Source organism: Gorilla gorilla, chromosome 3 (assembly GCF_029281585.2).
Source record: "Gorilla gorilla gorilla isolate KB3781 chromosome 3, NHGRI_mGorGor1-v2.1_pri, whole genome shotgun sequence".
NCBI lineage: Eukaryota > Metazoa > Chordata > Mammalia > Primates > Hominidae > Gorilla > Gorilla gorilla.
Window position 1 is genome coordinate 161,468,262 of NC_073227.2, and position 17,278 is coordinate 161,485,539.

Below are 17,278 nucleotides of genomic sequence, written 5' to 3' on the forward strand. Positions count from 1 at the left end.
ATGTTCTCATTCACATGTGGGAGCTTAAAAACTTGGTCACATGGAGACAGAGTAGAATGATAGATTCCAGAGGTTCGGAAAGTTGTGAAGGTAGGACAGGGAACAAAGAGAGGCTGGTGAATGGTACAAACTTACAGTTAGAAGAAGTAACTTCTAATGTTCCATAGCAACTAGGTGACTATAGTTAACAACAATATATTGTCTATTTCAAAGTAGCTAGAAGAGAGGACTTGAAATGTTACCAACACATAGAAATAATAAATACTCCATATGATGACTACCACACATACCTTGACTTGATCATTCCACATTCTGTGATGTAAAAAACACTCACATGTACCCCAGAAATATGTAAAATATCATGTTATCAATAAAAGAAAAAAAAGGAATAGCCCTATTCTTAGAAAATACACACTGAAGTATTCAGGAGAGGAGGCGAACACACACATGAGAAAGCAAATGCAGTAAAATGTTAACAGGTGAATTTGGGCAAAGGGTATACAGGTATGTTTTATTCAATTCTTATTTTTACAACATTTCTGTAAATTTGAAATTATTTCCAATTAAAATGTTTTTCTTTTATCCCACTACCTGTATTTTTCCTCTCACAAATGTGGTGATATCATTCTCATTTTCAAAGATGGAGAGCGTCTGCAAGAGATTTTGCTCAAGCCATTCCCAGTGTTCAGTGATTTCTTTCCTGGAACCACCTGTACAAATGAAAATAATAATTCATGTCAGATTTCATGCCAAAGATATTTTAAAAACCAGGCTCACTTTTTCATTATAGTCTATACCATCAAAGGAGACTATCGGACCAAGAGCTTTGCCTTTAAATGCCTTCTCTCCTCCAGAGGAGACACACACACAAGACATTTAAGGATGTGGAAACGCGAGAGTAATATTATAATCAAGTTGTGTTATAATCAAGTTTGATTAGGTGAGTGCAGAGGCTTTGAGGACACTATTTCAGATCAGAAGGCAGCAATACTTCTCAAATTCACTTTTCTGGACTAGAGTTTAGCACATCCCTCCCCTTTCCTCCCTTCTAGAATTTGCACTTTACAGGGTAACATAGATCTTATGATACTAGGTTACAGTTGTTAAGTTGCAACAATATGAGAGCTTTGGTATGCCACTGGAGAACTGATGTAACCACCTCCTATAATGGGCAAAAAATTACTCTCACTCACTTCAATTATGAATGAGATGTGAAAATGGACTATCACTAGGGAATAGCAGCCTGGCTCTCATTAGCACAGTGGCCTTGAAATGTAATGGGATGAGGTCATCCTTGCAGCCTCAATCAAGTCAACACATTTTGGCCAATAATAAGAAGCATTTAAGATAACTCTTCCAGCAACCTCCAAACTTAAACAATCAGTTTTATAGTATATGTAATCACTACTCTGTTTTTGCTCACAGCTGCAGGGTGTAATAGGTATGCCATCAGGGTGGGGGTATAAAGATACTGGACTAAATTCCCCTAATGATTGTTAATGATCTTATAGAAAAATGGCTTTTTATAATTTGTCCGTATATCATATATATGTGTGTCATATATATAATATATGTGTGTGTGTGTGTATGTGTGTCATATATATATATATATATAAACATATAGTATGCACTGCTCATTCCAGAACTAAAGAAGGAGTTTGTGATTCCATTGATTCACCCTTCAGGATTCTCCTTCGATTTCCAAGTTATATTTTAATTGATTTCTTTAAAGTGTCTTTTCTCTCTGTTCTTTGTCATCAGTAAGATCTCAGGATCTCTGATTCTTGACAAAGAATGAAAGACAGGAGACACAAATGTATCTGCAATTATACTCAGAACTGTGGCAGAACTAAAATCTCTGAGAGAATGAGAGAAAGAAATTCAGGAGAGAGAGAGAATGAGAAATTTCAGATACACTGAGGAAAGGCAAAACAAAACCCACATGTACTTTCTTTTACTTTGAGACTAAACATCAAAATTGCCTACAAGGGATGCTTATGTGAAGGATGAAAAGCAGGTATCAGCTGAGTGCAGTGGCTCATGACTGTAATCCTGGCACTTTGGGAGGCTAAGATGGGAGCATCACTAGAGCCCAGGAGTTCAAGACCAGGCTGGGTAACATGGGGAGACCCAGTTTCTACAAATAATAATAAGAAAAATTAGTCAGACATGGTGGCATGTGCCTGTAGTCCAGCTACTTGGGAGGCGGAGGTGAGAGATCCACATGAGCCTAGGAGGTCAAGGTTGCAGTGAGCCATGATCACACCACTGCACTCCAGCTTTGACAATGACACAGTGAGACCCTGTCTAAAAGAAAGAAAAAAAAAAAGCAGGTATCTTAGTGGAGAAGAGTCCAGTGAAAACACTGAAGAATACATTGCTCCTCTTCCTGGGTATTTTCCACACTTGCTCTTTCATGGCCATAAGCTACCACGTGTAAAAGCAGTGGGATAACTGTTCTACAATGTCATGGCAAGACCTTGAAATTGGGACAGCCGGGTACCTCCTCCTTCTCTGCCACCCGTCAGCTGGGTGACTTTAGACAAGTGCTTAATCTCTGTCTCAAATTCTGTAAAATTGAGATCTGTTAAAAACACAAAACTGGCTGGGGGCAGTAGCACACTCCTCTAATCCCAGTGCTTTCGGAGGCAGAGGTGAGGGGATCACTTGAGGCCAGGAGTTTGAGACCAGCCTGGGCAACATAGTGATACCCTCATCTCTACAAAAAATTAAAAAATTAGCTGGGAGTGGTAGCACACACCCATAGTTCCTAGCTATGTCAGAGGCTGATGTGGGAGGATAGCTCGAACCCAAGAGTTTGAGGCCGCAGTGAGCCATGATGGTGCCACTGCACTTCAGCCTGGGCAACAGAGTGAGACCCTGTGGAGAGAGACTCCAACACAACAACAACCTTTACCCATCTCAGAGAAATACTGTGAAAATCACAAGGGCTAATGTCTGTCGACACATTGTGGACAGCAAAAATACTGTTCAAATGCAAAGTACAATGCCTATTTGAAATATTTAGGGAATGAGTCATTTTGGAGTTTGAAAGCTTTAAAATATTTTAAACTTAAAAATTTTAAATACTAATTGGAAAATTTTTTCAGACATACAGAGCCCTTCCTTGTCTGTAACCAGGTCACCACCATCACCAGCTGTGACATGTGGCAGACACAAAGAGAGCCCTGTGCAGAATAAATGCCAGCCATGAATCCTCCACCCGACTGTTCCATCTGTGCTTGTTGGCACTGTCAGATGGACTGCACCTCAGGACAGAGGTACTCCTGGGAACCACAGGACTGAGTTCTGCAGACCCAGAGGCATAATTCATCTCTGTTTTGCCTCTCATCTGTCCCTGCCTACAATGATCACAGATATGCCTTGTAGAGTCTGAGCCTTGGCTCAGCCAGGATAATCTGGCTCTTGACTGGTATCTCACCATGCTCTGCCCTTTACCAAGTTATCACACCAGGTACTTTACTTTCAGAATCCCATGGAATCCAACACTATTCCTTGGTTGTCGTGGATAGAAAAGCCCATCAGTCATAAGACCTATCAGCTTTGCACAAGCTGCTTTCAAAGCTTCCCTTCCTCCTTCCTTCCCCGCTTCCCTTCCCTTCCCCCTTTTCCCTTCCCTTCCCTTCCCATTCCTTCCCTTCCCCCTTTCCCCTTCCCTTCCCTTCCCATTCCTTCCCTTCCCCCCTTCCCTTCCCCCTTTCCTTCCCTTCCCTTCCCCTTTTTCCCTTCCCTTCCCCCTTTCCTTCCCTTCCCCCTTTTCCCTTCCCTTCCCCCTTTTCCCTTCCCTTCTTTTTCCCTTCCCTTCCCCCTTTTCTTCCCTTCCTCCTACCTCCCCTCCTCTCCCCCTCCCCTTCCCTCTCCCCTTCCCCCCTCCCCTTTCCCCTTCCTCCCCTCCCTTCCCTTCCCCTCTCCTTCCTTCCCCCCACCCTTTTTTTTTTTTTTGAGACAGAGTCACGCTCTGTTGCCCACACTACAGTACAGTGGCATGATCTTGGCTCACTGCATCCTCAAACTCCTGGGGCTCAGGAGATCCTATCACCTCAGCCTCCCCAGTAGCTGGCATTACTGGTGTGTCTCACCACACCCTGTTAATTGTTTTTATGTTTTTAGTAGGTCTCAAACTCCTGGCCTCAAGCAATCCTCCAGCCTTGGCCTCCTGAAGTGCTGGGGTTACAGACTTGAGCCACAGTGCCCGGCCTGTGTGCTTTATGCATAAAGAAAGGATAAAGGTTTCTTTATGCACACATTTCTATATGTACATCCCCACCACACACACACTCCCATAGCAGAAATGGTATATGCCCATATGAATGCACTCCTTCAATAAACATCTAACTTGTACCTCCAACCTTCACTGACATTATATAGTCCACAGGCTAATTGTCTTTCCCACCCCATCCTCAAATAGTCATCTGAATAATCTTGCATTGAAGTTCAGGTTTACTATCATTTGTTTCCCCACCTGTTGCCTCCTCTGCTGCCTCAGGACCTGCTGTCCCACACTGCCCACTGTCCATCATTTCCATAATCCCCACCATCCACCTCCAACATTGTTCTCACCACTGGCTCTTTTCTCTACTGCTCGCTATGAGGTAGGTAATGCCTACATGTCTATCTTCCTTTACCAGCACTAGCCCCAAACCTATTGCTTCTGCTTGTGCTGTTTTTGTTCTGTCCTCTGTCTCCTGTCCTTCCTCCCTCAATTGTGTCACATGAAAAGGCTGGCCTTTTGGAGTCATCGCCAGCCACTCACTGCTCCCATGTATAGGAGAGGTGCTGGGACCATAAGTCTCAGGATCTTCAAGTCTTTTGGCATGCTCAGTGCTTCGGGGCTGCTTCGGTACTGCCAAAAGGGGTTTTGGAAGTTTCTTCTGGCTACATCCAAGCCTAAGATACAAAGAGTTTCAGAAGACTGGATTCTATGACCAGTATAGCAGGAACTCTAAAAGTAAAGGTCCTGGTGTGACGACTTGGTAAAGGGCAGAGCATGGTGAGAGCACTACTCAAGAGTCAGAAGAACTTTGTGTATTATTATATGAACCCATTATCATCATACGCTATTTTAGAAAAGAAAAAAGACAAATGCTATCAGTAAACAGCAGCTTTAGGAATTGAACTATGGATTCCTATCTAGACCCAACAGATACTTTCTGGGTAGAATAATGTAAAAGTATCTTAAAATTTATATTTACTGCACAAATGCACCATATTCTCTGAACACTTTCCTAAATGCACAAAGAAGCAGTGAGGACAGGTGTTCCAGCTCCAGGTTCTGGTCACTAAAAGTACGAGGATACTGAAAAGTACGAGCCAGGACTGAATTCACCATCACCGTCTGAAGATGCCAATCCAGTAAAAAATACTTCTGGAAGCAGGTGGCCACTTCTGTCCACTTCTCACCCCAGAAAAAAGGGTCCAAGTTACCTCTCAGAGATATCAGAACAAATGCCACTTTTTCTGGACCACTCCTTAAAAACCTGAGACTCCAAAGGAAACGTGTTTGAATCCCAAATGTTCCTTATAAACGGCTCTTCCATTTCTCAAGCAGGCTAAGTACACGCGCTGCAGTAATTCAAGTCTTAGAACTTGTTATTAAAGTGAGATCATATGAAGCTCCTTTGTCATGACCCTGACAAGGAACTGATCTATTTACCCAGCAGCTTGAACAAACTGTGTTAGGACACTCAGAAGAGAAGGGAAGGGCTTGGCTGTCGATTTTCTGGAAAGGCCCCATTTACAGAGATGCAGCAGGAAAAACAAGCTGACCCGATTGTGTAATCAGCTGGAATAACAAAGAACCCTGATGTTGGGTATGAGAATCCTTCAGGAAATGCAAGTTAAAGCACTCTGCTGTGGCTAAAAACTAGAACACTTGATAGGCTTAAGGTTTAGACATTGACTTCTAAAAAATAAGAACCATTATCATTTCAAGCAGTTTTTTAGGGTAATGGCCAGAGGCCCTAAATATATACCTGGGCAAACTTTTTAATGTTGTCTGCAATGATGAAAAATACGAAATCATCCTAGTCTAATTATTCATCTAGTTTGAAATCTATCTTAAAGTCATGAAGTCTACTTGAAATAAATAGAAGATGGACCTCCAAAATGATTCTATCACATCTGGACTCTGAGGATTAAGAACAAAGGTTTAAGGCTCTATTGATAGATATTTGGCAGATATTTCTTTTGTGATGCATGATTCATAATAAATTTTTTTCTTCCTACCTCCTAGGAATAATACATTTTGTTTCTGGGACTGCAGAACTTGAGAAAAACCTGTATTGCAGAATAACTAAAATGGTGAATTCTCATTGATCATAAGTCTATGTATGCACATGTGTAGGTACATTTGTATGTGCATACAAAAATAAAAACCACTGATCACATAGCAGAAAACAAAACAAAAACCCAATAAGCCTCCAAGGATTAAAAAGCAACTGACCTAGTATTTTCAGATTCAGAACAGGCTACGTGGATCACTGAGCTCACATGAATAGCACTTGAAGCTAATTAAATAAAGGGAACCAAATGAATAAATCATCTGTATTACGGCTTTATCCAATATAATCTTAGTCACAAAGATGATAATTTTGAAGTTTCCATACCAAATGAAGGCAAGAGTATTACTCCATACACTGGAGCAACCTTTAACCTGTCCCTGTATTTACCAAGCCACCCTTGTACTTTCTACATCCAGAAAAATTACAAACTTATATTCAGAGAGGGCAAAAGACAAAACCCAAAAATAACATGGTGATTTGAAACATTTTTAGAAACAAATGAAAATATACTTTTTCAAAATCCACATCTAACTAAAGTTATAATTATAATCAGGTTAAGTAAGATGATAATGATAATGCCTTCTATTATTTGTGCTTACCAAGAATAGGCATCACACTTAACTACTGAAATGTCAAACAGACCGGGCACGGTGGCTCACACCTGTAATCCCAGCACTTTGAGGGGCCAAGGCAGGTGGATCACTTGAGCCTAGGAGTTCGAGACCAGCCTGGGCAACATGGCAAAACCCTATCTCTACAAAAATTACAAAAATTAGCAGGGTGTGATGGTGTGTGCCTGTAGTCCCAGCTACTCGGGAGGCTAAGGTAGGGGGTCACCTAAGAATGGGGAGATCAAGGCTGCAGTGAGCTGTGATTGTGCTACTGCACTCCAGCCTGGCTTGCTCCACTCCAGAGTGAGACCCTGTTTCAAAAAAAAAACAACAAAAAACAACAAAAAAACTGTCAAACATATCCAGATTTTTCTGGCTCTGAAGTCTATATATATATATTTTTAATAATCTTTTTCATTTCTTTATTTATTTTAATAGAGACAGAGTCTCACTATGTTGCCCAGTCTGGTCTCAAACTCCTGGGCTCAAGTGATCTTCCCCACCTCAGCTTCCCAAAGTGCTGGGATTACAGGCACAAGCCACTGCACACATCCAAAGTCTGCACTGTAAATTGCTACACTTTGCTGCCTTCTTACATGTTTTACAAGTGCAGTGAGTATGAATAAAGGTTAAATTATCTGAAATAAGAAGAAGCCTGGTTATGAGTGAGGCGATATTACTTAATGCCTCAGACCATGTCGAGAAAGTACACCTGGTTTCAAACTTCTACAATGCCACATACTAACTCTGGGGCCGTGGGTAAATTACTTTAACCTCTTTGTCCTTCAGATTTCTTGTCTGTAATATGTAAGGAACAACACTTAACACACTGGTTTGTGCTAGAGATTAAGTCAGGTAATACACGTCAAGTCCTTAGAACACAGAAAACACCAAACAGTTACTTTTGGAATTATCATAAGCAGCAGAACACAAAGACCTCATCTTGAAATGTGATTCAGAAAATATTTCTAACTTCTGATGTCAAGAAAATAAACTAGCTGCTTAACTATTGCCCAACTAACATACATTTAGCACAAATCTCTCAGGCCCTGGAACACTTACGTTTGATTGCAAAGGGTGCATATTATATGCCTAGGCCCTCTTGTGTAACTATGATAAGATTCTGACATAACTCTGCTTATAATCTCTTATGGGTCATAATAATATGCTCACAGCTTTATAATCACTTTGAGAAGAGAGAGTCCTAGGTAACTCATTCAGCCTTGGCAGTAAGAATCAGTAGTTAACATCCTTGTTTTACTGGATAGTGGGAACATAAATGTCTGTCTTTCTGGAGGGCAATCAGGCTAGACATATTAATTACATGCATATCCTTTTTTAACTTTTTTATTTTTGCTGTTTTAATTATATGTATATTCTTTGATTCAAGATATCTACTTCCATAAATTTATCCTAAGGTGATAATTAAGAGAATGTGCAAAGATTTTGTTGGGAGAATATTCACTAAGATTGTTCAAAATACAGTAATAGTAGGGGAAAAAACCCTAGATTTCCAATAACATACTGAGTAGATAATTTATGTTACATTCACATAAAATATCTACTTATTAAAATTGATAGGCCAGGCGCAGTGGCTCATGCCTGTAATACTAGCACTTCGGGAGGCTGAGGTGGGTGAATCACTTGAGGTCAGGAGTTTGAGATCAGCCTGGGCAGCATGATGAAACCTCATCTCTACTAAAAATACAAAAATTAGCCAGGAGTGGTGGCGTACACCTGTAGTCCCAGCTATGCGGGACGGTGAGGCAGGAGAATCACCTGAAGCTGGGAGTTAGAGGTTGCAGTAGGCCGAGATCGTGCCACTGCACTCTATCCTGGGCAACAGAGTAAGACCCTGTCTCAAAAAAAAAAAAAAAAAAAAGAAAATTGATGGTATGGAAATACATTTTATTGACATAAAAATTATTTTCAATATATTATTTTCCATTTTTATTTGCATTTAAATACATATCTGTTATATATTTATATATACTGTAAATATATAGTATACACATAGTATATATTATATACCCATATATTTGTATATATAGGTATATAAAGTATATTGGAGATTTTTTAAAGTCTAGAAAGTGATGATTTGTGATGTGGTATTTTGTTTTCTTTTTTATTCATTTTATGTATCTATATTTTGTAATTTTCGCAATAAACATGTATTGCTTGAAGAAAAAAGGAGCAATTATTTTTGTTTGCTTTCTTAACTCACTGTGTTTCTAAGGATACGAGAATAGTCCTTGAGTTACACAGACCAAGAAAGAATTATAAAAATACCTATCAACTTTCACATTACGTCTGCCTCATGCAGAAGGCAACTAAATTACCCAACATTTTCTTTATCTACAGTAGAGAATAAGAGCAGAACCAATTAGTAATCTTTAATTAAACTCTGGGTCTTACCAGCCGCTAACTAAAAGAATATTTAATTATAAAAACCAGCATGGTGCCGCTTAAGAAGTCCTGGGATGGGAGTGGGGAGACCTGAGAAGTTGGTCTGAGCGCCACATAACTAGTTATAACCAGGAATGTGAACTTGGACAATTCACCTTGCCTCTGCATCCTACTACAATAAGAGGGGCAGGCAAGACGATAGCTGCTCTATCTTTCATTTCTGAAACACAATGACCATCTAGGCCCAGATGACATTCTGGAATGGTAAAGAAAAGGGAAACTCAATCAATACACAGCCAAATCAAGGCACCGTTCGGCACTGTTGTCAGTGAGCTGTCCGTCAAACACATCCTCTCCACGCTTTCCTTTATTAGCCCTTTTTGAAGGTCAGATGCATCCAGAGGGAACTGCCAGCAGCTCCTTCTGTATCTTTGTTTCTAATTCTCCTGAGCGGTCACAGAACTCCTTTCTTTAGATCGCAGCCTTGGAATTACCTGCATTCCTATGTGTCCATGTTCCCATGGAGATCATATAACCAACCCTTCTTACTGTTAGAACCTTCTAGTCCTTATAATGGGCAGAAAGCCAAATGGCTTTCTACCTGTGCCAACTGAAGGCCAAGGAAGACAATGGACTGGACTCTCTGCTGCCTCTGGAACACCATATCCAAAACAAGAGCTGCTGGTGGCATATCTGTACCTATTTTTACTCCAATGTGAGCCCCAGGTGCAAAATAGTCAATTCACTGGTAAACCATGAGAGACAGAATTGTCAGAGTACAGTAAATCAGCTCAAGAAAACTGGCTGGATAAAAGGTAGAATTTACTGTACAAACTATTAAGCATAATGCTTAATTGTAGGCTAGAATTGTTGACATAATGGCATATTAGCCAAAAAGAACAAAAACCGCATTTTGGGTACTAGTGAAATGAAATGGTCATTGTTTAGGAAAGTTTTTTGGCTCCCTTTCCCAATTAAAGTTCTCCATGTCAAGGAAATGTAAACGATCAACTTCTTCAGACCAACTTGGATAAACTAACAGAAGATAAAAAAGAGGCGGGCCAGGCGTGATGGCTCACGCCTGTAATCCCAGCACTTTGGGAGGCTGAGGTGTGCAGATCACCTGAGTCAGGAGTTCGAGACCAGCCTGGCCAACAAGGTGAAACCCCATCTCTACTAAAAACACAAAAATTACCCAGGCATGGTGGCAGGTGCCTGTAATCCCAGCTACTTGGGAGGTTGAGGCAGGAGAATCACTTCAACCCAGAAGGCAGAGGTTGTAGTGAGCCGAGATTGTGCCACTGCACTCCAGCCTGGAGACAGAGCAAGAGTCCGTCTCAAAAAAAAAAAAAAAAAGATAAAAAGAGGCATATGAAAATAATGTCTCATCAAATAACTCTTGGTACCTCCACCCCGCTTTCTGTATGATTCATATTACCGAGGGCCAGGTGCTTATTATAGTGGCAGTAAGATGGTCCGAAACAGTCTTCCTGCCTGATTTCATGTGGCTCAAGTCTAAGGCAAATCATACAGCTAGGACTTACCACTAACACTACTACTGCTCTATGTGGTCTATGTCAAGACATTGGTCGCAGATGCTCCCTTTAATTCAATTTATGCTTATTAAAGATTTACAAAACACATGACAAGATCAAGGTTTATAGAAAAAGGTTTTATAATCCCATGGATTCTACAAGGCAGTGATTTAGACTTACCCAATTATCTGCAGAAGTTTCTTTTATAGCAATATTTCATAAAATCCTAGCAAATTAGAAGTTTTTAATATATTTTCCTATGCCATACTAACTTTGTAGTTTATGAAAAATAACATTAAATTTACAAACAATAAGATACAGATATATTTAAAAAATCTTAAGGGAGAAGCTTCTGCTCTTAAAATCTTATCATGAAAAGGAGCCAGTAACTTGGATTTTAAATGGAAATCAGTAAGAAAGAACAATTAATAGGTGGCCTGGTGTGGTGGCTCACACTTGTAAACCTAGCACTTTGGGAAGCTGAGGCAGGCGGATGGCTTGAGCACAGGAGTTTGAGATTAGCCTGGGCAACATGGCAAAACCCTGTCTCTACAAAAAAAAATAAATAAATAAATTAGCAGGGCACGGTGGTGTGTGCCTGTAGTCCCAGCTACTTGGGAGGTGGAGGTGGGAGGATCACTCAAGCCTGGGAGGCAGAGGTTGCAGTGAGCCAAGATCATGCCACTGAACTCCAGCCTAGGCGACAGAGTAAGACATTGTCTCAAAAAAAGATACAAAATGCAACAAAACACAACAACAAAAAACCACTTTCACAACGCCTGTCACTTCCTTCTGTGCAGTCTTCCATAAGGAAATTCTGGAGCTATCTCTATGGGTAATCAATATATACAAAAACTAAAACCATTCTGGGTTTATTATAATGAAACAGGTGTCACTGGGAAAAGAAAACTACACGTCTCTTTGGACAATAAATGATGCCATCAGCATTCACAGCGTAGTGTTCCTTAGCTTTGGCTCAGCAAATAATTCAGGAATAACTCAGCTTTGTAACATCCAATTCTATCTCATAGGAGTATTCACAGGAAGATCTGTTTCATAGCAATACCATGGCAAAGCCCCAGAATCAGACTGAGGAGTAGTAACGTCAGGCAGTGACATTATAAATGTCAATGACAACAAAGGTAATGGCTCAGGGGCAGAGGAAAAGTCACAAGAGACACAAACCAGTTCCTTACATCACCAGAAATTGAGGTGGGAAGACCGAGCCTGGAGGGCTGTAAGGAGAGATCTGAGGGCTCTGAAGACCTGCTGCCTGCAAAGGATCTCACAGGCAGTTTGGCACTCATGGTGGGATTGCTGGAAAGTGAGCGAGAAGGCTGCAGCGTCCTTGTCCTTTCCACACCGTCATGAGGTGGAGGGGTTTGGTGGCTCTCCCTAACTTTTAACTTCTTTCTTTTTAGTTCTTCATCTGCTGACTATGAAACGATTCTAGATTGTTTGCCAACTAAATGTGATGCTTTCCCAATCAACTACGGCAGGCCAGATGGCACTTTCCCTTCTACGGGCTCCCTCTGTGGTGGGTAAACGTGCAGAGAAGACTGGAACACTGTCTTCCAGGAGCCTAGGTTACACTGGGAAGTCTGTCCAGGTCAGAGTCCCAGCTTCCTCTTCCTTAATCCTTTATCACCTTCCTCTCATTCAATCCCCATTCTTCACTTCTAGATGGGTTTTCCCACTGCTCTAAACCTTGAAGCCATGCCTTCGTTCATGGGCGGTGTAAACAATGGTTACAGTCAATTGTCATTCGCTGGGCTGTTTGCATCTCAGAATACATTTAAAAAGACATAATTATGGCCTGGTACGGTGTCTCATGCCTGTAATCCCAGCATTTTGGAGGCCGAGGTGGGCGGATCACCAGATCAGGAGTTCGAGACCAGCCTGACCAACACGGTAAAACCCCGTCTCTACTAAAAATACAAAAACTGGCAGGGCGTGCCTGTAATCCCAGCTACTCAGGAGGCTGAGGCAGGAGAATCGCTTGAGCCTAGGAGGCAGATGTTGCAGTGAGCTGAGATCGTGTCACTGCACTCGAGCCTGGGCGACAGAGCGAGACTCCATCTCGGGGGTTGGGGGGGGAGGGAAAGACATAATTACAATGTTAGAATTTCAGGTACTACTAAATCCTTGAGGGAGAATTACCCAGGCAATGAAGCTTGCCAGCAGCCTGAAATCACACCCAGATAACCTCCTCTAATTCTGCAGGAGGCTAGACTATATTCCTCTCTTTAGTTGGATGCCCAGAAATTAAATGGAACTGTAAGGCACTGGTTCACACTGGGCTGTAATTGACTATTTACTTGTATCCTCACTAGACTGTACGTTTCTCAAGAGCAGAGACCAAATATAATTGTCTTTATATTTTTAGATCCCAGCACAGCACCTCTTACCAAGTAAAGATCAATTTTAAAAATGAATGAAGTCAACTGAAAAAACTCCCAATGGCCAAAGCTGGAACAATTTGAGCAAAGAATAAAGTAATGTTGGATTATAACCCAGAAGACAAAATAAATAGGCATGAGTCTATAGTGACATAAATAATTAAATAAATAAATGAGGGAGAAAAGATAAATTTACTGTGCAAGAGAATTCTCCATAAATTATGTCAATAGTCTACCCTAAAGGAGAGAAAAATCCCTACTCCTTAAGTATGGACTGCACATAGTGATTTCCCTCCAAAGAGAATACTTTGAAAAGGGAAAGAACAGAGTAACTTTACAGTGGACAAACCTAAAAAAAACACTATTTCAGGGAGGTGATCAAGGAGGCCTGCGGTCATAAATCATGTTGATAAAATGTACACTTGGCATGGTGAAACAAAATGGCCCTTTATCTCTGTGATCTTCCTCACAAAAATCTACTGCCCCTGTCTAATCATGAGAAAAATATCAAAAAAATTCCAATTGAGGAGCATGCCAAAATATACTGGATCAGTATCTTTCAAAACTGTCAAGATCATCCAAGCCCAGGAAAATCTGAGAAACTTCCACAGCCCAGAGGAGCCTAATGGGATATGACCGACTAACTATAGTGTTATACCAGATGGGCTACTGAAACAGAAAAAGAAAATGAGGGAAATCTGAACAAACAATGGACTTTACTTACAAATAATGTATCAACACTGGTTCATTAATTATAACAAATGTACCATAGTAAGATGTTAATAATAGAGGAAACTCTGCCTGGGGGGTGGTATAGATGAAAGTTCTCTGAACAATCTGCTCAACTTACCTGTAAATCAAGTAGAGGCAAAAAAATAAAAGTTAAAAAAAGTGTTCATATAGAGCCCTTACTTTTCTTATGGTTATTTTAAAAGCCACACGCAAACAAAAACTTGGCCATTTTGGGCCAATTGCAGTGGCTCATGCTTGCAATCCCTTTACTTTGGGAGGCCAAAGCAGGAGGCTCACTTGAGCCCAGGAGTTCAAGACTAGGCTGGGCAACACAGAGAGACACCATCTCTACAAAAAAAGAAATTATATATATAAAAAAAAAAAGTCCGGGTGCAGTGGTTCATGCCTGTAATCCCAGCACTTTGGGAGGTTGAGGGGGGCGGATCACCTGAGGTCAAGAATTCAAGACCAGCCTGACCAACATGGTGAAACCTCGTCTCTACTAAAAATACAAAAATTAGCTGGGCGTGGTGGCATGAGCCTGTAATCCCAGCTACTTGGGAGGCTGAGGCAGGAGAATCGCTTGAACCTGGGAGGTAGAGGTTGCATTGAGCCAAGATTGCACCACTGCACTCTAGCCTGTGCAACAGAGCAAGACTCCGTCCCAAAAAAACAACAAAAAAAAAAACTTGGCCATTTTGGACTAGAAGTTCTTATGAGAGATCCAATAAAAGCAAGATTAAAAAAAATTTTTTTTGCTGGGTGCAGTGGCTCACACCTGTAATCCTAGCACTTTGGGAGGCAGAGGTGGGCAGATTGCTTTGAGGTCAGGAGTTCGAGACCAGCCTGGCCAACATGGTGAAACCCCATCTCTAGTAAAAACACAAAAATTAGCTGGCATGGTGGTAGGTGCCTGTAATCCCAGCTACTGGGGAGGCTGAGGCAGGAGAACTGTTTGAACCTGGGAGGTGGAGATTGTGGTGAGCCGGGATCATGCCACTGCACTCCAGCCTAGGTGACAGAATGAGACTCCGTCTGGGGAAAAAAAAAAAAAAAATTAAGACTAGTCAAGTGCAGTAGTGAGAAGTGGGGAAAGAGTAGAAAAGGAGTTCCATCTGCAACTGACTGTGCTCAATGGAGATAGCTCATGACCTTCGGACCAGCCAAAGCAAGATTGTTGACTACTATTTTAAGCACAGCACAGCATTACTGATTATCATCAGGAGAAATAAAGAATCCCTACTCAGTAGGAAGTACTGTGCTAGGATATATACTTAGTACATCCAAGTATTCCACACAACTCTCTTCATTTCCCAGCTTCCTCTGCAGTGAGGTTGGGCCCACGTGACTAGTCTTGGCCGACTAAGTGTGAGTGAAATGGAAGGTGGAGTGTGCCACTTCTGGGCCAAGGAAGTTAAACACAGATGTGCTCCACCCTCACACTCTTCCCTTGTATGCTGACCTTGGAGGCCTTGTGTTCCAGAGAGTGTCACTACACATGGAGGAGGCCACATGATCCCAACACGACTCTACCAGAGTGAGAAAGAAACTTTCATTGTGTTAAGCCACTGAGACTTTGGGTTCATGTGTTGAAATGGCTATGGTTAATTACCCTAAAATACTAGTGATTGCATTCAGCAAGTACACGCTCCCTTCCTTCTGATAAAAAGTTGTTAACCCTAACGCTTCTTTTAAAACTTGTGTATTTCTGGATGTGGTTGCTTACCACAGGCGATGGTCCAGTAGACCAGGGAGTCTGGAGTCTGGTACAAGATTCGGTAAGGAGCGACCCGGGCGCTGGAGTCCAACACAACATCAAGGGTACCCACCAGCAGGCCTGAGGGTGGAAAATGGGGAGAAACAGGTAAGAATTGCCTTAGTACTTTCCCAAATTCCCAGGGGCAGCATGAACATGCCCTTTCATGAGATCTTCCAACAACCCCATCTCCCACTAAACCACACCTTGAAAAATTTCATTTTAGGATGATGCTCGCTCTACACAAGTTGTACAACTTGACAAGGTCATGAGAAGCAGTCGTGTCCATCTGATTCAGTCTGCCAGGCTGCCCCACATGTTATTTTCATCTGCCCCACTTTCCATTTATGTTTAAAAAATTAGTACAATTCAGCTCAGCAAACACTAATTAAATTCCTACTATGTGCAAGACAAACCCTGTGGGCACAAAACTGAAGAAGACAGCATCCCCAGGGAATTTATCATCAAGTGGAGGAGAAGGTCAGGCAGTGCTTTGGTACTGTGTTTAGAAGTGAGCTAGGGCCGGGAAACAGAGGGATCTTCCCATTTCCACAGCAGAGTCCTCTGCCATTTGTGACATCAGTCACAATAACCAGGGCTAACCAGAGCCTGGTCTATGCTATGAAATGATGCAGGAATAAGGCTGAGGATCAGGGTCTGCATTTTTAGCACAAAGTTTAGTTCTTTGAGTCAAGAACCCCAGTGATCCACTAATCCAGGGTTTACCAGGCCCATGTGAAAACTTGTTCACATTGTCCAAGTCCAGACAAGCCTGAATGTTCAGCAAAAGAATTTAGCAATTTATTTGTAAGGAATACAAATGCCCAGTATACCAATGCTCACTTAAGAACAGGCTGTACCTTCTCTTTCTAGGAGGAAAATTGACAAGGAAAAGGAAATTAAGAGCAGAAGGCAGCTTAGTGAGCAAAGGTGGAAGGTGCCTCTAAGGTGAAGTCTGCCCAGATGACCCGGCTGAGGCACTCCAGCCATGCGGAGAACACACAACCCTGTTTCTCACTCAGCAATCTTTTTCCAATGTTCCCAGACAACTTGTCAGGTATGGTGGTGACAGTACAAGGATTCTGACAGCTTCAAACTGGGAGCCTGTCATCAGTGCAAATTTCTCTTTTAACCACCTTTTAACCACACTGAAGCGGGATTGACACCAAACATTTTCTACAGTATTTTAAAATAACACAGATTACACACATACGTTCTCCAAGGTATAATAAACTAGATCCCTTAATTGGAAAGATGAATCCAAAAGATTCCCATAATGTAAATGCCCATAGTTACTCTAAAGCTACATGGAACCCAGTATAGAGCAGGGCTTGGACTCAGAAGGACCAATCAGGAGCTCAGACCAGCTGACAGTATTAGCCCAAGACACTTTATTTCCAAAAATCTCCCTTTTCTCAATTGCCAAATGGAGACACTATTACTACCCCAGGATTGTTTTTGAAGACTGAAGGTAATAAGACTTAGGGGTAATAGGCTGTTTGGAATGAGGGATTAGGCCACCTGAAAAAAACCTGCT

At 41.5% G+C, this 17,278-nt stretch overlaps 1 protein-coding gene across 1 annotated transcript in view; it reads right to left on the reverse strand.

Moving 5' to 3' along the window:
* Nucleotides 1–17,278, reverse strand: part of TBC1D9 (TBC1 domain family member 9) — a 136,226-nt gene that overhangs the window by 65,370 nt on the left and 53,578 nt on the right. The window contains exons 2-3 of the mRNA XM_031010380.3: nt 15,712–15,822; nt 592–710 (exon numbers count right to left, since the gene is read on the reverse strand). Of these exons, the coding sequence (XP_030866240.1) occupies nt 592–710; nt 15,712–15,822 (230 nt within the window). The remainder of the gene's footprint in view (nt 1–591; nt 711–15,711; nt 15,823–17,278) is intronic.